Below are 22,341 nucleotides of genomic sequence, written 5' to 3' on the forward strand. Positions count from 1 at the left end.
GTGTATGGGGGGCTGGGGAGCGGAGGCAGCAATTTTGGTCCTGGGCCCCAATTCTCAGCCTGCTGGACTAGAATCTGAGGATGGCCTGGGCTGGGGGCCGTGTGGCCTGGTGGGGTGACCTGGCCCAGACCCTGCCTGGGCGGTAGGGTGTCCATGGGCCTGCACTGGCGGGGAGGGGGGCAGTCTGGGCCCAGACTTCGGTGCTGTCTGGAGGTGGGGCAGGGCCTGGCTTCTTACAAGAAGGCGCCCAGGCTGGCCCAGTCATGCAGGTCAGAGGCCAGTGTGGCATCCCCGGCCTCAAAGAGGGGCTCGGGGGGCAGGGAGCTACGGGTGCTCTCGTCCCAGGGGTGCTCCAGGAAGGATGTGGCCAGGAAGGTCTCATCGAAGTCCAGGCTGTCGGTAGCCTGCTCCACTGGAGGCCCCCAGGTAACAGGGCAGTCGATGTGGTGGCCATGGATGGTGAGGTCCATGTCCCCGTGGGAGGCAGGGCTCAGCGGCGGGATCAGCTCCGAGGTCTCCAGCATGCCCAGCTCCCTGTCCAGCGTACCAGCGTCCAAGATGGCCTCCCAGTCAAAGTTGCCCTTGAGGGCTTCCAGCTCACCCTGCTCCTCCGGGGTCAGCAGCAGGGGGCTGGAGGGCCGCGGGACCTTGGCCTCCTGCTTGGGCAGCGGCTGTTGACGCTTACGCCCCAGCCTGCCCTCGCCTGCACCCCAGCCCGCCTCCCCAGTGGCCTCCTCGAACTCCCGCAGCAGCTGCTGGGCCTCGGTGCTCACGGTCAGTGACCCGGCCCATGGGGCGGCGCTGGGCTCTGGCGCGGCCTGGCGGGCAAAGGCCGGGTGGATGTGGACTGGGGGCAGCCGCCGCTTCTTCAAGGCCCCACTCAGCAGCCGCTCGGCGTACTGGGGGTCGATGCGCCAGAAGCCCCCCTTGCCTGGCTCGTCCTTCTCCCGGGGCATCTTGATGAAGCCCTTCTTCAGGGACAGGTTGTGGCGGATGGAGTTCTGGACACAGGGAGATAGGAGAGAAGGAAGACAGCTGGGAGAGTGGGTGGGGTCAGTGATGGGGGGCTCCTAGCGCCACTGCCAGTCCCACCACCACCTTCTCTCCGATGGGGGCAGGGGAGACAGAGGCGCTGCTCCGAGCGGGAGGCTCTGGGACACCAGCCACGGGGCACCAGGAGCTGGGAGTGCTGTCGGGGGCTTTTGTTCCCTTTTGCCAGGATACCTGCCTGCTCAGTCATCCGAGCCCTGAGCCGCAGGGTGGCTCTCAGTGCCAGCCTGTCCTGCCCTCCCTCCCTTACCCCGCTGCTTGCGGCCTCTGCTCAAAGGCCTTGGCTCCCCCAGGTCCTGGACGGCCATCTCCCTCTGCCTGGGCCTGGCTGGCCTTCTCTGTTTGTGAAATGAGTGAGTGGGTGTGAGGGGGTGTGTGTGGCGGGGGGGATGAAGTGTGGGAGGATCTGATGACTTTCCTTGTTTCTAGAGCCGGCTGCTGGCCTGGGCCCTCACCCACCATGTCCCCCTCCTCCCACCCCAGGCTCTGAGGCCTCAGTTGATTATTACCCAGCCAAGAGCATAGCGCTCATTCCTGGGGCCTCTCAGGCTTGGGGTGGGGTGGGGGGTGGTGGAGGGTCTCTGCTTTCTCACCAAGGTTACAAATGGTACCTGCCCCAGGGTCAGGGCCCAAGCAAACGTGGAATAGCTGTGATCACAGGAACTCTGATCCTGTGACCTGTGCCACAGGGAAGGATCTGTGCATCCTCAGGGTCTCTGTCCCCAAGTAGCCCCTGATCCTGATGGTCGAAGAGGCTCAGGGCAGTGTGTGCCCAGCCTGAATCACCATCCTGCCTTGTTCACGCCTGGGTGCACAGTCCAAACCACGCTGGGGCACAGGGGTCTGGGGCCTGGTGGGTGGGGCCAGCAGGTGAGTAGTGCCCCCTGGCAAGACTGGGAGATTTACATGGTGGTCTGGGCCCCTTGGCTGCTCTGTGCCAGGTTCCGGAGACTTGGAACATGAAGCCAGTGTGGGAGGAAAGAGCCCCTGTGGAAAGCACGTGGCTGAGGTAATTGTCCCCCCAGGGAGGTTGATGAGAAGAGGGGGAGGAGTGTAGGCAGGAAACTAGGGAGGGCTTGGGGTGGGGGCTGGCACGGCAGCTTTCGGAAGGCCCCGGAGCCCTTCCACTGGGACACAGATGGCCTTCACACCCTGCAGCACGCCCCTCTCCCCTCCCAGAGCCCCTCCAGCCAACTGAAAGCAGGCGGGATGCAGAGCCTGGCAGGAACGATGCTCTGCCTCCAGTCAGGCCCTGACAAACTGACCTTGAGGAGGGTAGTGTCGAGGAATTCCAGGACTTGGGACAAAAATGTGTCCCTCAGTCCATCAACCTACCCTGGGGGGCTGTGTCCACGCATAGTTCAGCCCTGGTCTTTGGGCTGAGCCTGCCGGATGAGTGACAAGTTCTTTCCACTTGAACCTCTAGGTCGGCACCCCTACAGCCCTCTGAACATCCTCCCTCCTCCGTCTCTGAAGTCAAAGGGGCAGCAGTCCAAGCACTGGGCTCCCTTGAGGTCCTTCCTGGACGGCCTTCCTCTCTCGGGGCCCTGGCCGTACCGCGCCTACTTGGCCTGCGGATCTGGGATGTGAGTCCAGTCCGCGCGGGCATGGGGAGGGAGGGAGGGAGTGCCTCCCTACCTGCCAGGTGGGATCAGCGTGGCGGTAGTAACAGAAACTGTCCGTGATCCACTTGTAGATGGCCGACAGGGTGATCTTGGTGGCCTTGCTGGCCTGCATGGCCATGCAGATGAGCGTGGCATACGAGTAGGGCGGCTTCACGTGCGGGTTGGTGGCGTAGTCCACGTCGTCGGGAGGCGAGGCCTGCAGCCCCGAGGGGGCGCTCCGCGGCGTGCACAAGGACGTGGGCTTGCCGGGTGTGTGCGGCTGCCCCAGGCAGGCGGGGTCCGCCGCCAGGGGAGACCCCGGCTCGGCCGAGCCTGACAGCTCGTGGTAGCCGTGGGGGTCGGTGTCCGCCGAAGGCAGGGCGGGGACCTCGGCGTTGAGAAAGGAGAAGTCCTGCAGCCACTGCAGGCTGGTCAGGCTGTCATTCAGGGCGTTGGGCTCCTCCAGGCCGCCTTCCGGTCCGGCCTCCTCCGCTGCCCCTGCTCCCGAGACGCGTAGCCAGCTCTCCGCCATATCTGCGGGGACTCTCCGAGGGGGCTGTCAACATCCACGAGCCGAGCCGAGGGTGGCCGCCGAGCTCTCCGGCCCGCTGACTCCCGCCGCTTCAGTTACGCAGCCTCCCGGAAGCGGGCTTCCATCCCGCGATCCGGGGGTAGCCTCCTCCAAACGGAGTGTGGTGCCTGCGGGGACCAGAGCGGGAACTGAGCCCTCTTTCCCCACCCCCGAGGGGAGAGTGTGGGCGAGGGGGGAGGCTCTTACTAAAATCCTTCCTGCAGCTGGGGAGGATCTTTTACTGCCGAGGTCTGGGAAACAGAAGGTGTGCCCGGGGGTCCGACCCACAGGGGGTTCGCCTCGCTCTTTTCCTCTTGGATCTTTTAGAGGAGACTTAATTAGCCAAACGAGGGAAGAGTGTAGGGGCATGCGAGGCCACCCCTTTCTCCCTCAAAGCGGGGAATTAACCCCCCTCTCTCCGTCCACAACCAATGGAAATGGGGCGAGAGAGTCCAGGAGGGCAGTACGACGGGTCGGGGGGCGGGGGAGGTCGTCTGATCTTTGAAAAGGGATATTAGGATGGGGATCAAGGGGAAGGAAGGAAACAATACAGAGAGTTATAAGGGGGTGGGAAGTGAGTGTCCCCCAAACGCCTCTGATGTCAGTCCCCGGGCCCACCACTTCCGTCGGGGACGGATGGGAGAGCGGGCTGGTACTGACGCCCTCCCTTCCCACGGCCTGCAGCCCTCCCCGTCCCTTACCTGGCTCAGAGCGCAGCCCGGGCCAAAGGAAGGTTCTCAAAGAAAGTCCTCCCACCGCCCACCCTCACCGCGGCTCTCTGCTCCCAGCTCGAGGGCCCAGCCAGCAATCCTCGTCGCCACTCACGCCCGACGGCGCCTCTCTGAAAGCCAGCGGCCGGGGACCGGCACTCAGTAGCCGCTCGCAAGGCGTCTCCTGCTGCCGTGGCGACGCCCCGCCCATATAAACAGCTTCCGCTTCTGCCATTGGCCAGGGCATCTCCAAAGAGACCGCGCGCTCTTAACCGCTCTCTCACGCGGTAACTCTCTTCCAGCTCCCTCCTGCCGCCCTCTCCCGCGCGCGACCCAGCCCCCTACCCGCCACCGCGTCCCGGCTCCGCGCATTCCCGCCCGAGGGCCCCGCGCAGGGCTCGGAGAGGCGCGCGGCTTGGCGCTCCCGCAGAGGCCCCGGGGCCCTCGGCGAGCAGTTCGCCGCGGGAACCGTCCTCCGCCCCACCCCCTTCCCATCTGGGCTGCTCAGAGGTGGCGACGGCTCCTGGGACGCAGCCCGTGGCGTGGGGTCCAGGGCTGGGTGCATGCTTGGGGCTTTCCTTTCCTCTCCTCTGGGCTGCGAGTGGCACTTGCTCACGTTTCTGCGGCCTGTCCCGGTCTCCCGACCGAGTGTCGTCTTGGTGCCCGCAAGCAGGTCTGACTCTCCGATGCCACCTGCCGCTCAGGTCCGCAGAAACCGCAGCCCCGGTCGCAGGCACCCCAAGGCGGCTAGGGTAATCCAGTGTTTCCCGGTAAGCGCTCCCTCCCCGCCCCGTCCTCAGCAAGATTCCCAGAAGCTGACATTCCAGAGGCTTCTTCGCAAGTGCTCTCCCTCCTTTCCAGATAGCCGAGGAAACAGAGCCGCTGGGTGAAACCCAGGAAAGCCGTGGACTTGCCAAATTCTTTGACTGGGGTCATTTGCCCCATTAATTTCACCAGCCTTTAAGTGACGGACTAACGGTGGACTGTGGTCCTTCCTCCTCCCCTCCCCCAGCCTCCCTCCAGTCACCAGCTTTCCTGCTCTTCAATTACTGAGGAGCTGCAGTTGGAAGTTCTCTGGTTGAAGGGGGTGGGTGGAGGTGAGGGCTCCTTATCAGGCCTCTGCGCAGGAGCTGTGCCCGGGGGATGGTACACCAGCTCCCACCCAGAAACATGTCTTTCCCTCTACCCCTTGCCCTCTCTCACTCCTCCATGTCCAGCTTGTCTTGAGTCAAAGTTTTTTTTTTCTTCCCAAGTATGTATTGTTTTATTTTAATTTTTATTTAATTTTTATTTTTTTAATTAGTTTCTGCTTTATAACAAAGTGAATCAGTCATACATATACATCTGTTCCCACATCCCTTCCCTCATGCACCTCCCTCCCTCCCACCCTCCCCATCCCACCCCTCCAGGCGGTCACAAAGCACCGAGCTGATCTCCCTGTGCTCTGCGGCTGCTTCCCACTATCTATCTACCTTACGTTTGGTAGTGTATATATGTCCATGCCTCTCTTTCGCTTTGTCACAGCTTACCCTTCCCCCTCCCCATATCCTCAAGTCCATTCTCAAGTAGGTCTGTGACTTTATTCCTGTTTTACCCCTAGGTTCTTCATGACATTTTTTAAAAATTCCATATATATGTGTTAGCATACGGTATTTGTCTTTCTCCTTCTGACTTACTTCACTCTGTATGACAGACTCTAGGTCTATCCACCTCATTACAAAGAGCTCAGTTTCGTTTCTTTTTATGGCTGAGTAATATTCCATTGTATATATGTGCCACATCTTCTTTATCCATTCATCCGATGATGGACACTTAGGTTGTTTCCATCTCCGGGCTATTGTGAATAGAGCTGCAATGAACATTCTGGTACATGCCTCTTTTTGAATTATGGTTTTCTCAGGGTATATGCCTAGTGGTGGGATTGCTGGGTCATATGGTAGTTCGATTTTTAGTCTTTTAAGGAACCTCCATACTGTTCTCCATAGTGGCTGTACCAATTCACATTCCCACCAGCAGTGCAAGAGTGTTCCCTTTTCTCCACACCCTCTCCAGCATTTATTGTTTCTAGATTTCTTGATGATGGCCATTCTGACTGGTGTGAGATGATATCTCATTGTAGTTTTGATTTGCATTTCTCTAATGATTAATGATGTTGAGCATTCTTTCATGTGTTTGTTGGCAGTCTGTATATCTTCTTTGGAGAAATGCCTATTTAAGTCTTCTGCCCAATTTTGGATTGGGTTGTTTGTTGTTTTGCTATTGAGCTGCATGAGCTGTTTTTAAATTTTGGAGATTAATCCTTTGTCAGTTGCTTCATTTGCAAATATTTTCTCCCATTCTGAGGGTTGTCTTTTGGTCTTGTTTATGGTTTCCTTTGCTGTGCAAAAGCTTTGAAGTTTCATTAGGTCCCATTTGTTTATCTTTGTTTTTATTTCCATTTCTCTAGGAGGTGGGTCCAAAAGGATCTTGCTGTGATTTATGTCATAGAGTGTTCTGCCTCTGTTTTCCTCTAAGACTTTGATAGTTTCTGGCCTTACATTGAGGTCTTTAATCCATTTTGAGCTTATTTTTGTGTATGGTGTTAGGGAATGATCTAATCTCATACTTTTACATGTCCCTGTCCAGTTTTCCCAGCACCACTTATTGAAGAGGCTGTCCTTTCTCCACTGTACATTCCTGCCTCCTTGATCAAAGATCAGTTGACCATATGTGCGTGGGTTTATCTCTGGGCTTTCTATCCTGTTCCATTGATCTATCTTTCTGGTTTTGTGCCAGTAAAACACTGTCTTGATTACTGTAGCTTTGTAGTGTAGTCTGAAGTCAGGGAGCCTGATTCCTCCAGCTCCGTTTTTCTTTCTCAAGATTGCTTTGGCTATTCGGAGTCTTTTGTTTTTCCAAACAAAGTTTGAAATGTTTTGTTCCAGTTCTGTGAAAAATGCCAGTGGAAGTTTGATAGGGATTGCATTGAACCTGTAGATTGCTTTGGGTAGTAGAGTCATTTTCACGATATCGATTCTTCCAATCCAGGAGCATGGTATATCTCTCCATCTATTTGTATCATCTTTAATTTCTTTCATCAGTGTCTTATAATTTTCTGCATACAGGTCTTTTGTCTCCTTAGGTAGGTTTATTCTTAGGTATTTTATTCTTTTTGTTGCAATGGTAAACGGGAGTGTTTTCTTGATTTCACTTTCAGATTCTTCATCATTAGTGGACGGGAATGCCAGAGATTTCTGTGCATTAATTTTGTATCCTGCTACTTTACCAAATACATTGATTAGCTCTAGTAGTTTTCTGGTAGCATCTTTAGGATTCTCTATGTCTAGTATCATGTCATCTGCAAACAGTGACAGCTTTACATCTTCTTTTCCAATTTGGATTCCTTTTATTTCCTTTTCTTCTCTGATTGCTGTGGGTGGGTGGAGGTGAGGGCTCCATATCAAGCCTCTGCGCAGGAGCTGTGCCCGGGGGATGGTACACCAGCTCCCACCCAGAAACATGTCTTTCCCTCTACCCCTTGCCCTCTCTCACTCCTCCATGTCCAGCTTGTCTTGAGTCAAAGTTTTTTTTTTCTTCCCAAGTATTTATTGTTTTTATTCTTATTTTTATTTTTATTTTTATTTTTTTATTAGTTTCTGCTTTATAACAAAGTGAATCAGTCATACATATACATCTGTTCCCACATCCCTTCCCTCATGCATCTCCCTCCCTCCCACCCTCCCCATCCCACCCCTCCAGGCGGTCACAAAGCACCGAACTGATCTCCCTGTGCTCTGCGGCTGCTTCCCACTATCTATCTACCTTACGTTTGGTAGTGTATATATGTCCATGCCTCTCTTTCGCTTTGTCACAGCTTACCCTTCCCCCTCCCCATATCCTCAAGTCCATTCTCAAGTAGGTCTGTGACTTTATTCCTGTTTTACCCCTAGGTTCTTCATGACATTTTTTTAAAATTCCATATATATGTGTTAGCATACGGTATTTGTCTTTCTCCTTCTGACTTACTTCACTCTGTATGACAGACTCTAGGTCTATCCACCTCATTACAAAGAGCTCAGTTTCGTTTCTTTTTATGGCTGAGTAATATTCCATTGTATATATGTGCCACATCTTCTTTATCCATTCATCCGATGATGGACACTTAGGTTGTTTCCATCTCCGGGCTATTGTGAATAGAGCTGCAATGAACATTCTGGTACATGCCTCTTTTTGAATTATGGTTTTCTCAGGGTATATGCCTAGTGGTGGGATTGCTGGGTCATATGGTAGTTCGATTTTTAGTCTTTTAGGGAACCTCCATACTGTTCTCCATAGTGGCTGTACCAATTCACATTCCCACCAGCAGTGCAAGAGTGTTCCCTTTTCTCCACACCCTCTCCAGCATTTATTGTTTCTAGATTTCTTGATGATGGCCATTCTGACTGGTGTGAGATGATATCTCATTGTAGTTTTGATTTGCATTTCTCTAATGATTAATGATGTTGAGCATTCTTTCATGTGTTTGTTGGCAGTCTGTATATCTTCTTTGGAGAAATGCCTATTTAAGTCTTCTGCCCAATTTTGGATTGGGTTGTTTGTTGTTTTGCTATTGAGCTGCATGAGCTGTTTTTAAATTTTGGAGATTAATCCTTTGTCAGTTGCTTCATTTGCAAATATTTTCTCCCATTCTGAGGGTTGTCTTTTGGTCTTGTTTATGGTTTCCTTTGCTGTGCAAAAGCTTTGAAGTTTCATTAGGTCCCATTTGTTTATCTTTGTTTTTATTTCCATTTCTCTAGGAGGTGGGTCCAAAAGGATCTTGCTGTGATTTATGTCATAGAGTGTTCTGCCTCTGTTTTCCTCTAAGACTTTGATAGTTTCTGGCCTTACATTGAGGTCTTTAATCCATTTTGAGCTTATTTTTGTGTATGGTGTTAGGGAATGATCTAATCTCATACTTTTACATGTCCCTGTCCAGTTTTCCCAGCACCACTTATTGAAGAGGCTGTCCTTTCTCCACTGTACATTCCTGCCTCCTTGATCAAAGATCAGTTGACCATATGTGCGTGGGTTTATCTCTGGGCTTTCTATCCTGTTCCATTGATCTATCTTTCTGGTTTTGTGCCAGTAAAACACTGTCTTGATTACTGTAGCTTTGTAGTGTAGTCTGAAGTCAGGGAGCCTGATTCCTCCAGCTCCGTTTTTCGTTCTCAAGATTGCTTTGGCTATTCGGAGTCTTTTGTTTTTCCAAACAAAGTTTGAAATGTTTTGTTCCAGTTCTGTGAAAAATGCCAGTGGAAGTTTGATAGGGATTGCATTGAACCTGTAGATTGCTTTGGGTAGTAGAGTCATTTTCACGATATCGATTCTTCCAATCCAGGAGCATGGTATATCTCTCCATCTATTTGTATCATCTTTAATTTCTTTCATCAGTGTCTTATAATTTTCTGCATACAGGTCTTTTGTCTCCTTAGGTAGGTTTATTCTTAGGTATTTTATTCTTTTTGTTGCAATGGTAAACGGGAGTGTTTTCTTGATTTCACTTTCAGATTCTTCATCATTAGTGGACGGGAATGCCAGAGATTTCTGTGCATTAATTTTGTATCCTGCTACTTTACCAAATACATTGATTAGCTCTAGTAGTTTTCTGGTAGCATCTTTAGGATTCTCTATGTCTAGTATCATGTCATCTGCAAACAGTGACAGCTTTACATCTTCTTTTCCAATTTGGATTCCTTTTATTTACTTTTCTTCTCTGATTGCTGTGGGTGGGTGGAGGTGAGGGCTCCATATCAAGCCTCTGCACAGGAGCTGTGCCCGGGGAATGGTACACCAGCTCCCACCCAGAAACATGTCTTTCCCTCTACCCCTTGCCCTCTCTCACTCCTCCATGTCCAGCTTGTCTTGAGTCAAAGTTTTTTTTTTCTTCCCAAGTATTTATTGTTTTTATTTTTATTTTTATTTTTTTTTATTTTTTTATTAGTTTCTGCTTTATAACAAAGTGAATCAGTCATACATATACATCTGTTCCCACATCCCTTCCCTCATGCATCTCCCTCCCTCCCACCCTCCCCATCCCACCCCTCCAGGCGGTCACAAAGCACCGAACTGATCTCCCTGTGCTCTGCGGCTGCTTCCCACTATCTATCTACCTTACGTTTGGTAGTGTATATATGTCCATGCCTCTCTTTCGCTTTGTCACAGCTTACCCTTCCCCCTCCCCATATCCTCAAGTCCATTCTCAAGTGGTCTGTGACTTTATTCCTCTTTTACCCCTAGGTTCTTCATGACATTTTTTTAAAATTCCATATATATGTGTTAGCATACGGTATTTGTCTTTCTCCTTCTGACTTACTTCACTCTGTATGACAGACTCTAGGTCTATCCACCTCATTACAAAGAGCTCAGTTTCGTTTCTTTTTATGGCTGAGTAATATTCCATTGTATATATGTGCCACATCTTCTTTATCCATTCATCCGATGATGGACACTTAGGTTGTTTCCATCTCCGGGCTATTGTGAATAGAGCTGCAATGAACATTCTGGTACATGCCTCTTTTTTTTTTTTTTTTTTTTTTTTTTTTTTTTTTTTTTTTTTTTGCGGTATGCGGGCCTCTCACTGTTGTGGCCTCCCCCGTTGCGGAGCACAGGCTCCGGACGCGCAGGCTCCGGACGCGCAGGCTCAGCGGCCATGGCTCACGGGCCCAGCCGCTCCGCGGCATATGGGATCCTCCCAGACCGGGGCACGAACCCGTATCCCCTGCATCGGCAGGCGGACTCTCAACCACTTGCGCCACCAGGGAGGCCCCATGCCTCTTTTTGAATTATGGTTTTCTCAGGGTATATGCCTAGTGGTGGGATTGCTGGGTCATATGGTAGTTCGATTTTTAGTCTTTTAGGGAACCTCCATACTGTTCTCCATAGTGGCTGTACCAATTCACATTCCCACCAGCAGTGCAAGAGTGTTCCCTTTTCTCCACACCCTCTCCAGCATTTATTGTTTCTAGATTTCTTGATGATGGCCATTCTGACTGGTGTGAGATGATATCTCATTGTAGTTTTGATTTGCATTTCTCTAATGATTAATGATGTTGAGCATTCTTTCATGTGTTTGTTGGCAGTCTGTATATCTTCTTTGGAGAAATGCCTATTTAAGTCTTCTGCCCAATTTTGGATTGGGTTGTTTGTTGTTTTGCTATTGAGCTGCATGAGCTGTTTTTAAATTTTGGAGATTAATCCTTTGTCAGTTGCTTCATTTGCAAATATTTTCTCCCATTCTGAGGGTTGTCTTTTGGTCTTGTTTATGGTTTCCTTTGCTGTGCAAAAGCTTTGAAGTTTCATTAGGTCCCATTTGTTTATCTTTGTTTTTATTTCCATTTCTCTAGGAGGTGGGTCCAAAAGGATCTTGCTGTGATTTATGTCATAGAGTGTTCTGCCTCTGTTTTCCTCTAAGACTTTGATAGTTTCTGGCCTTACATTGAGGTCTTTAATCCATTTTGAGCTTATTTTTGTGTATGGTGTTAGGGAATGATCTAATCTCATACTTTTACATGTCCCTGTCCAGTTTTCCCAGCACCACTTATTGAAGAGGCTGTCCTTTCTCCACTGTACATTCCTGCCTCCTTGATCAAAGATCAGTTGACCATATGTGCGTGGGTTTATCTCTGGGCTTTCTATCCTGTTCCATTGATCTATCTTTCTGGTTTTGTGCCAGTAAAACACTGTCTTGATTACTGTAGCTTTGTAGTGTAGTCTGAAGTCAGGGAGCCTGATTCCTCCAGCTCCGTTTTTCGTTCTCAAGATTGCTTTGGCTATTCGGAGTCTTTTGTTTTTCCAAACAAAGTTTGAAATGTTTTGTTCCAGTTCTGTGAAAAATGCCAGTGGAAGTTTGATAGGGATTGCATTGAACCTGTAGATTGCTTTGGGTAGTAGAGTCATTTTCACGATATCGATTCTTCCAATCCAGGAGCATGGTATATCTCTCCATCTATTTGTATCATCTTTAATTTCTTTCACCAGTGTCTTATAATTTTCTGCATACAGGTCTTTTGTCTCCTTAGGTAGGTTTATTCTTAGGTATTTTATTCTTTTTGTTGCAATGGTAAACGGGAGTGTTTTCTTGATTTCACTTTCAGATTCTTCATCATTAGTGGACGGGAATGCCAGAGATTTCTGTGCATTAATTTTGTATCCTGCTACTTTACCAAATACATTGATTAGCTCTAGTAGTTTTCTGGTAGCATCTTTAGGATTCTCTATGTCTAGTATCATGTCATCTGCAAACAGTGACAGCTTTACATCTTCTTTTCCAATTTGGATTCCTTTTATTTACTTTTCTTCTCTGATTGCTGTGGGTGGGTGGAGGTGAGGGCTCCATATCAAGCCTCTGCGCAGGAGCTGTGCCCGGGGGATGGTACACCAGCTCCCACCCAGAAACATGTCTTTCCCTCTACCCCTTGCCCTCTCTCACTCCTCCATGTCCAGCTTGTCTTGAGTCAAAATTTTTTTTTTCTTCCCAAGTATTTATTGTTTTTATTCTTATTTTTATTTTTATTTTTATTTTTTTATTAGTTTCTGCTTTATAACAAAGTGAATCAGTCATACATATACATCTGTTCCCACATCCCTTCCCTCATGCATCTCCCTCCCTCCCACCCTCCCCATCCCACCCCTCCAGGCGGTCACAAAGCACCGAACTGATCTCCCTGTGCTCTGCGGCTGCTTCCCACTATCTATCTACCTTACGTTTGGTAGTGTATATATGTCCATGCCTCTCTTTCGCTTTGTCACAGCTTACCCTTCCCCCTCCCCATATCCTCAAGTCCATTCTCAAGTGGTCTGTGACTTTATTCCTGTTTTACCCCTAGGTTCTTCATGACATTTTTTAAAAATTCCATATATATGTGTTAGCATACGGTATTTGTCTTTCTCCTTCTGACTTACTTCACTCTGTATGACAGACTCTAGGTCTATCCACCTCATTACAAAGAGCTCAGTTTCGTTTCTTTTTATGGCTGAGTAATATTCCATTGTATATATGTGCCACATCTTCTTTATCCATTCATCCGATGATGGACACTTAGGTTGTTTCCATCTCCGGGCAATTGTGAATAGAGCTGCAATGAACATTCTGGTACATGCCTCTTTTTGAATTATGGTTTTCTCAGGGTATATGCCTAGTGGTGGGATTGCTGGGTCATATGGTAGTTCGATTTTTAGTCTTTTAGGGAACCTCCATACTGTTCTCCATAGTGGCTGTACCAATTCACATTCCCACCAGCAGTGCAAGAGTGTTCCCTTTTCTCCACACCCTCTCCAGCATTTATTGTTTCTAGATTTCTTGATGATGGCCATTCTGACTGGTGTGAGATGATATCTCATTGTAGTTTTGATTTGCATTTCTCTAATGATTAATGATGTTGAGCATTCTTTCATGTGTTTGTTGGCAGTCTGTATATCTTCTTTGGAGAAATGCCTATTTAAGTCTTCTGCCCAATTTTGGATTGGGTTGTTTGTTGTTTTGCTATTGAGCTGCATGAGCTGTTTTTAAATTTTGGAGATTAATCCTTTGTCAGTTGCTTCATTTGCAAATATTTTCTCCCATTCTGAGGGTTGTCTTTTGGTCTTGTTTATGGTTTCCTTTGCTGTGCAAAAGCTTTGAAGTTTCATTAGGTCCCATTTGTTTATCTTTGTTTTTATTTCCATTTCTCTAGGAGGTGGGTCCAAAAGGATCTTGCTGTGATTTATGTCATAGAGTGTTCTGCCTCTGTTTTCCTCTAAGACTTTGATAGTTTCTGGCCTTACATTGAGGTCTTTAATCCATTTTGAGCTTATTTTTGTGTATGGTGTTAGGGAATGATCTAATCTCATACTTTTACATGTCCCTGTCCAGTTTTCCCAGCACCACTTATTGAAGAGGCTGTCCTTTCTCCACTGTACATTCCTGCCTCCTTGATCAAAGATCAGTTGACCATATGTGCGTGGGTTTATCTCTGGGCTTTCTATCCTGTTCCATTGATCTATCTTTCTGGTTTTGTGCCAGTAAAACACTGTCTTGATTACTGTAGCTTTGTAGTGTAGTCTGAAGTCAGGGAGCCTGATTCCTCCAGCTCCGTTTTTCGTTCTCAAGATTGCTTTGGCTATTCGGAGTCTTTTGTTTTTCCAAACAAAGTTTGAAATGTTTTGTTCCAGTTCTGTGAAAAATGCCAGTGGAAGTTTGATAGGGATTGCATTGAACCTGTAGATTGCTTTGGGTAGTAGAGTCATTTTCACGATATCGATTCTTCCAATCCAGGAGCATGGTATATCTCTCCATCTATTTGTATCATCTTTAATTTCTTTCACCAGTGTCTTATAATTTTCTGCATACAGGTCTTTTGTCTCCTTAGGTAGGTTTATTCTTAGGTATTTTATTCTTTTTGTTGCAATGGTAAACGGGAGTGTTTTCTTGATTTCACTTTCAGATTCTTCATCATTAGTGGACGGGAATGCCAGAGATTTCTGTGCATTAATTTTGTATCCTGCTACTTTACCAAATACATTGATTAGCTCTAGTAGTTTTCTGGTAGCATCTTTAGGATTCTCTATGTCTAGTATCATGTCATCTGCAAACAGTGACAGCTTTACATCTTCTTTTCCAATTTAGATTCCTTTTATTTCCTTTTCTTCTCTGATTGCTGTGGGTGGGTGGAGGTGAGGGCTCCATATCAAACCTCTGCGCAGGAGCTGTGCCCAAGTGATGGTACACCAGCTCCCACCCAGAAACATGTCTTTCCCTCTACCCCTTGCCCTCTCTCACTCCTCCATGTCCAGCTTGTCTTGAGTCAAAGTTTTTTTTTCTTCCCAAGTATTTATTGTTTTTATTTTTATTTTTATTTTATTTTTATTTTTTTATTAGTTTCTGCTTTATAACAAAGTGAATCAGTCATACATATACATCTGTTCCCACATCCTTTCCCTCATGCACCTCCCTCCCTCCCACCCTCCCCATCCCACCCCTCCAGGCAGTGACAAACCACCGAGCTGATCTCCCTGTGCTCTGCGGCTGCTTCCCACTATCTATCTACCTCACGTTTGGTAGTGTATATATGTCCATGCCTCTCTTTCGCGTTTTCACAGCTTACCCTTGGTTGAGAGTCCGCCTGCCGATGCAGGGGACATGGGTTTGAGCCCCGGTCCGGGAAGATCCCGCATGCCACGGAGCGGCTTGCCCCATGAGCCATGGCCGGTGAGCCGGTGCGTCCGGAGCCTGTGCTCTGCAACGGGAGAGGCCACAACAGTGAGAGGCCCACGTACCACAAAAAACAAAACAAAACAAAACAAAACCATTTGTATTTCCACTAATAAAGTCAAATTATCTTTGCTTTTTCCCATCACACGCCCCAGAGCCTTTTCACAGAATTGTCACTGGTCCCCTGGCCACTATCCTGCCGCCTGTGTGATACTCCATCAGATTCCTTGGAGGCCCGTCTACCTAGCACGGCCTCGTGATTCTAATCGGCTCACCACCTACAATGGTCAACTCAGAGTTCCTCCCTTTGTGAACCTTGCAGAACAATCTCAGAACATACCATCGCCCCCCCCCCCCCGCCGCACCGCATTGGTGTTGGGGCCAAAGAAGACCCAGAGGCTTCTTAGGGGAAGATGTGCTGGAATGACACAGGTGCTTTCTCAGCATCACTCCCACAAGGGTGATGAGAGCAGCGAGGATGGGGACCTGAGCCATACTTGCCACCAGCTGGGGCTCCTGGCAGAGCACCTTTGGGCCTGGGGAGGGTGGACCATGGGATGCTCCCCGGGCTCCCTCCTTGTGGGCGCTCCGTGAGGGGAGTGGCATCCGTGTGGGGAGGGAAACAGCGTGGAGAGGGAGACCGAGTGCCTGAGAAGCTGTCCTGACGGCCAAGCCAGCCTGAGGCACCTCAGTCATAGGATGGAACTTTGAACTTACAGCTGAGCGTGGTGAGGTCTGTTGATTCCACGGGAACTACCACAGTGGATGCTCCTGTCATTAACCTGACATTAACCTGACAGATGCTTCCAGAGAGTTCCCCAGCTCTTTATTACCAGTGTGACGCTAACAGCAGAACCCGAGAAACCTTTTAGCAAGAGAGCAGATGCACTTTCCTTCTCCCGTAAGAGCCCTTGAGACCTCGGGGTGAGGCTACGATGCGACCCTCAACTCCCTCTCCCGGCAGCCGCCACTGTCATTCGGTTTCATGTCTGGCCTGAACGGTGAAGCCAGTTTAATCTGAGAATGGCTGGCTCCCGAGATCACTGTAAAGAAGCCCAGGCATTGTTTTCCTTCCAGGTGTCGCTCCCCTGCCGCCATCCCAGAGTGGAATAAACATCCACCAGCAGGTTGGCCCGAAGGAGTTAGGGAGAGGAGGAAGCACAAGGCCTGGGGTCAGTTTCCAACAGCATGGGTGGCTGAAACAATTCCCAGGAGCTCTCTCTGCCAAACTCGGGGGTTGGTGGGCGGCCACTGCGGGGAGGCAGGAGCCTAGATTCCTCTCTTGAAGCCCAGTGAGCGGCTGGCCGGCACAGCTGCCCCAGACTCAGGGCGGAGTGAGGGCAGAGATGGCATCTTCCCCAACTAGTGACCAAAACAAATCCTGCCTGTAACCTTTGCCACAGAAGCATCCCCGCTTTTGTGGAACAGGGATTAATCTAGTCTCACAAATATTTTTTTTCCTGGAAAATTTCAGCATATTAAATACAGGCTCTTGCCAGTTAGGAATGGAAGCCTCAGCGAGGGCCCCTCGGATGTGCGCGTGCCCAGCAAGCTTGGGGTTGGGTGTGGGTGAACATGAACTTTCACACGAAGTCTGGATAACCTAAATGAGTTTCAAAATAAACAAACTGGACAGACAGACGTACATTTGGCAAAAAGACATGAGAAACCAATGGACAGACAGAAGCCAGGTAAAGAGTGGGAAGGCAGGAAGTGAAGTGTACCCTGGACCTCAGCCGCTCTGGCCCAGGCCTGGCTGGGTCAACGCTAAGTGGAAAGGCTGGCGAGCCCCTGGGAAGGCCGTGGGAGGTGTCTCTGGGGATTACGGCTTCCTCCCCCACAAGCCTGCATGGGGCCAGAGGGGTGAGGACCTGGGTCTTTTGCAAGCTGATGGAGAGTGGCAACCACAGGAGTTTGTGTCCCTCCAGCACCTGTAGCCACGTTGCCAAGGGAGTAAAGCACTGGACCCACGATGGGACGTGGCTGTCCTGAAGCTTAAACATGTCCAGGGCATGTTTAAGAGATTACAAACCATGCAACATGAAGGCAGTCTCTGCCGTGAACCCAGAAGGGGCAATTTCAACCTAGTCCACCGGGCAAGATGTGGCTTTAGAGCCATGGTTGGTTAAGCCCTTGGTGAGCAAGGAGCAGGGGGACATCAGTGCCCAGAGTGTGACTGACAGGTGGGCTCCTCCTGAGAACTCATCCCGGATTCAGTTTAGTGTCATGAGAAGGAATAAGGGGCACGTTGATGGCCCTGATTGAATTTACAGAGTTAGGGCTCCAGGGAGAAGAGTCACCCTCGACCCCTGATCGTTCCTTTGGGATCCAAATCTAGGGAGCACAAGGCAACTGGTGGTCGCCCAGGGCTCACTGGGTCACAGAGATAGTCTATAAAATGCTGGCTTTGAAATTCCTCTCTGATCCTAACTAACCACTCTCCTCTGAGGGGCTACAGGTTCCCTTTTCAAGGGCTCAGGCTCTCTTTCCAAGACCTTATCACAGACGCCGTGTCTGCCTTAAACTGCCTGTTGATGGAAACAAGACCAGGCCCCCTGCCATGGGATCTGCAAGATCATGATGGAGAGGACGCGGTCAGGTCAAATTGGAAGGCTTTGGAGGTATTTTTGTGCCTTTCTCCATGCCCAAATAGTTTCGCTTAGAGCAGAGTCGCTCTTTGCCCAAGGACTCTCCCGAGGCCGCCTCACTTCCTTTCAGCAACTGGCTCCCAGCACCTTAGCAAAGCCCATGCCTTCTTGCAGGAACTGCAGGGCAGGAGATGGGTGTCCCAGGGTGAGAGCAGGGGTACGAGCAGGGGAGCGTCTCCCACCAAGTTCATGTTCAGCAGACTGCCACTCACCGGGTAAGCAGACCGCAGAGCACAGCTTATTGTCCAGTGCTTTCATGCTGGCGATGTCAAAGTCATTGTTATTGTCACACTCCATACCTAGAAATGCGAATGTCCTCTGGCCTGTAACAGAGTTAAGGCAGTTAGAGAGGACCTGGCTGTGTTTTTCTCTGCTTTGCTGTCCTTAAAATAAAAATCTTAAGGATGGAGACAAAAAACATCAAATCATATGTTAAAAAAAATAAATAATTAAAATTAAAAACAATAATTAAGTGGGTAGAGTGGACAATAAAGGAAACTGTGTGGGTACGTTTGTGTTCTCGCTCTGTTCTGCTCTGTTTCCTTAACTGGCCCCTTTCCAGCCTTCGTTCCTGGGAAACCAGACCCTGGGGAGGTCTGTGGGATTCGGACACGCAGACCCGGGCCCACAGTAGAGCTAAGCCAGGCTGGAAGAGCTAGGAGAGCCACGGGGGAAGTGACCCCGGACTCCGGCCTGTGTCTGTCGGTGCACGTGGGGTGTGTTTATGACCACAAGGCTCTGCGAAATGACTAATACATAAAATGGCAATTAAAGCTCTTTGGTCCCGTAATTTTGCACCTCAAATCAAAGAATCGCATTGTTCACAAAATTATGATTTATTTTCTTTGAGACTTAATTTGCTATTCTGAGGATGTTTTAAGGGGCTGACCAGAAACCTACAGTCGTCTAAGATGGGAAGGGGACAGTTTTAGATGTTACTTTTTCAAGCTGCCCACTCGGTTTTTTTTCCTTGGTGAAAGGGAGAGGAAGGAACATACATCTACTGCGTACGGCATGTCAGGTGGAAACCACATATGGAATGTCAGGCGGAAACCACGTACTGCCCTGTGCCTTTTAGAAGCAAATATTCTACTGGGGACGACAATCACAATGGAGATCTCGGAGCCTTGTGCCCTGAAGACATCAACCGAGGGGAGGTAGCGCCCAACCCCGGCTGGGTTGGCGTGTGCGTGCGGCAGAGGCACAGCCTGGGCGACCACCCCTCCTCCGGCACTACTTGGCCAGGAGAGAGTGGTCATGTGCGCATGCGCACCCCTGCACACCACACCGCCCCCCAAGCAACTGCCATGGCCAAAGCAGAGGTGACTAGTGTGACATCTGCATCCAGGCTGGGATCCAGGTTTGCTCTGGAGGTTGCCCTTCTGTGGAGGCACCTCAGAGGAGCAGAGGGAAGAGACACCGGTTCCTGGGACGCCTGGTCCTACACTCCCAGGTGGGATTCCCAGGTCACCTCCCCACCCCCACTTCCTTGCTCTATATGTAGGTTGTTCCTTCACTTCTCGGCTTACTAAAAACAAAATTCTTCCGACTGAAGATATGATTGACCTTATTTACAAAACAGAAATAGAGTCACAGGTGTAGAAAACAAACTTATGGTTATGGCGGGGGGCAAGGGAGGGGAGGGATAAATTGGGAGATTGGGATTGACATATACACACTACTATATATAAAATAGATACCTAATAAGGACCTGCTGTAGAGCACAGGGGACTCTACTCAGTACCCTGTAATGGCCTATATGGGCAAAGAATCTAAAAAAAGAGTGGATATATGTATATGTATAATTGATTCACGTTGCTGTACAGCAGAAACTAACAAAACATTGTAAACCAACTCTTCCAATTAAAAAAAAATATCTACTTGAGGCCTGAACGATGGTAAAGAGACTCGTGCCAATAGCCTACAAACACTAGTGTACGCTGAGCTGCTAACGTCTCTTCACCTCACCTTTGCTGTGCCGCCAGGGCTGTGATCCTTCTGCTACTGTAACATCAGCCGTTTTCTTCACTAAAGCAGGAAAACCTACTGCCTAACAGTCGGTTCCCCCAAGGGGAGGAAGCTGTTCTCCTGCTGCAGATGAACTTTGGGGCTGCTAGAGCAGTTCTGTGAGACTCAGCTGAGAAGCTGAAGCAGGAAGGAAGGTGATGGCAGTTGCCCAAGAAGCTTCAGGATCTACTCAACGTAGGTGGAGAACTCCATGTATCTACTGCAGCCTTGGCTCAGAGGCCCAGAAAGAGCCAGGAAGGCTGCTGAGGTCCTCAGATACCCTGCTTGCTTTGATATTCCATCAAGAAGACGACCTTTCCCCAAAGCCACACCCTTGAGCAGTGCCACCAAGTCACACCAGTGCCCCTTTCTGTACCCTTCAGAGAATACCCGGGAAAGAAATATAATAAAAGGGAGCAAAAGACCAGGTCTTTTACCATCTTCTTGTGTGGGTGATCCGTCCTCTTCTTCTAGAACATCATTCCCCTAGGACAGAAGGAAGGCACTGTGAGTCCATAAAGCAGTGAAATGAGTCTACTGATTGTCAGAAGACAGAACTAATCACCCTCATGGTATCCATACATTTCCTGTCCGTGTGAGATGGCTGGGAGGCCCAGCAGAGGCAGATTTTGCTTGGCGAGGCAGGATCGGCCCGTAGGGACCAGGTCTGAGACACATTACAGGGGGACCAGGTCTGAGGCACCTTACAGAGGGACCCTGGGACTGTCAGGAATAGCCTTGGTAATAGTTTAGCTCACACTGTTTCTCTCAGGTGGAAATCAAAGTTGCCAAATGAAAAAGCAAACCGTGAGATCATAAAACTTTCAGAAACCCTTTAGGATCCCCAATCCCATCCAGATACTCCTTTGAGAACATCTGGCTCAAGAGAAAGTTGTAGAGTCCCCACTGGGAGCTGGGCATTCCATATACCTCAGGCACACCTCCGTCAGAGCACTTCTCACGCTGAGTTATAACTCTGATTCCTCCATCAGATGGAGCTCCGGAATGGATGGGATGGGTGGATTGGGGGTGTGGGCAGGCAAAAGCCATGTCACTCGGTCTTTGTGTCCCCCAGTGCCAGGAAGATGTGAGATGCCTGTGCCAGGTAAATACTAAGTGAATTGGAGGACAAACGCCCTCTCAAGGGTCTGGCCTGGAAGACTTCCCTCTGGAACTCACCCCACGCCTATTACGCTGAGACCAGCGCCCTCTGCTAACCGGACAGTCCCTCTGCTCTGCACCCTGCCTCTAACAGATCCAAGTGCACCACCTTGGAAGGCTTCTTCCAGAAGAGCCCCCATCCTATTTGCATCCTGTGCCAGCGCCGGCAGTCCCTCTGACCGGGGAGGGGCACCAGCGTCCACCTTGCTCTTACCTCTGCATCCTGCTCTTCGGCGGTGGCGACGAGGCCCGCAAAGTTGCAGTCTGGAGACGCCGCTGGCGTCACCTGCAAAGGAGCAACAAAAGTCAAGGTGCAGATGCCACCGGCTCTCCTACCCAGCTCGCCTGGCAGCAAACCCAAACCAAGTCCTCAGGACAGAAGTGGTGCCACATGGAAGATCACATCTGAGGGAGTCTTTGATTCAACAACCCGGTACCGTGTTTTCCAGGGCTCCCCTCCCGAGCACTGGGGGGCTTTGCCGATCTCCCTGGCAGGCCCTGGACTGAGCTCCTTGGGACTCGAGTACAGAGCAGAGCAGAGCGGCGAGGGCGATCCCATGCTCCTCTCTTACGTCTCCTTCTTCTGAGGGCGTCCTGCTGGCGGCCCGGGGGCAGGGGAGAGCCTCCCCGTCCTCTTCCATGCCAGGGGCGATGTAGGAGCCGGACATGGAGGAGACGGTGTCGGTGCTGATCTGGGAGGACACCATGGACATGACCTTCCTTCTTCAAGTCTGGGTCCCCAGTATGTTGAGGGGGGCAGAGGCGGGGAGAAGAGTGTTTCCTGCCCTCAGCTCAGCTCTTCAGGAGGCCTGGCGCATTTGCTTCAGGCCAGCATGGAATCCCATCCCGGGGGCCTTGCCGTCACTGGAGCTGGGGGTGGCCTGTCCCGTGGGCAGACGGCGAGGGTCCCCAAACACTGAGTTCCTGAACATTGCCCCTCATCCCTTTCCTGGCTGGCGATACATGGGGGAGGGAGGATAGGGAAGAGGTGGAAAGTGAGGAGACAGAAAGCTGGCTTCTTGCTTTGGGAAGGGACTGTACCACACCTGAGGCTGAAGTGGCTGAAGGGCTTCTCACCTCAAAAGTGGAGATCAAAGGAAATGCGAAACCTGCCCAGAGAGCTTGAGTCATGGGCTCAAAGCCACACAGGGCAAAAGAGAAAGGACAACTCAGTGCAACATGGGGTCCTGGATTGGGATGCTGGAATGGAGAGGAGCATTACTGGGGTGATCTGCAAGATGTGAAGGGGGTCTGCGGTTACATGGGATTACCAGGTCAGTGTTCATTTCCTGATTGTGATGGTGGTACTGGGATTATGGAGGCGTGTCCTTGTTCTAAGGAAACACACACTAAAGTATCTAGTGCTAATGGGGCAGCCTGTCTG

General features: G+C 50.1%; 1 protein-coding gene across 1 annotated transcript; it reads right to left on the reverse strand.

Moving 5' to 3' along the window:
• Window positions 1–233: 233 nt before the first annotated feature.
• Window positions 234–21,670, reverse strand: LOC132479143 (forkhead box protein J1-like). Its single transcript, XM_060082724.1, has 4 exons — window positions 21,530–21,670; window positions 21,172–21,243; window positions 2,689–3,096; window positions 234–1,001 (listed from the first exon to the last, which is right to left on the reverse strand). The coding sequence occupies exons 1-4, from the start codon at window positions 21,668–21,670 to the stop codon at window positions 234–236; spliced, it is 1,389 nt and encodes a 462-aa protein (XP_059938707.1).
• Window positions 21,671–22,341: the final 671 nt, after the last annotated feature.

Source organism: Mesoplodon densirostris, chromosome 18 (assembly GCF_025265405.1).
Source record: "Mesoplodon densirostris isolate mMesDen1 chromosome 18, mMesDen1 primary haplotype, whole genome shotgun sequence".
In the NCBI taxonomy this organism is placed as follows: Eukaryota; Metazoa; Chordata; class Mammalia; order Artiodactyla; family Ziphiidae; genus Mesoplodon; species Mesoplodon densirostris.

What these genes read in the sequence shown, in the direction of transcription:
- LOC132479143 (XM_060082724.1), bottom strand. Translation starts at nt 21,670, where the DNA reads ATGTCCATGGTGTCCTCCCAGATCAGCACCGACACCGTCTCCTCCATG. An exon ending in CGCCCTCAGAAGAAGGAGAC is followed by an intron (nt 21,244 to 21,529) that starts GTAAGAGAGGAG and finishes GCTCCTTTGCAG; the next exon opens with GTGACGCCAGCGGCGTCTCC. An exon ending in CCGAAGAGCAGGATGCAGAG is followed by an intron (nt 3,097 to 21,171) that starts GTAAGAGCAAGG and finishes AACGCCCTGAAT; the next exon opens with GACAGCCTGACCAGCCTGCA.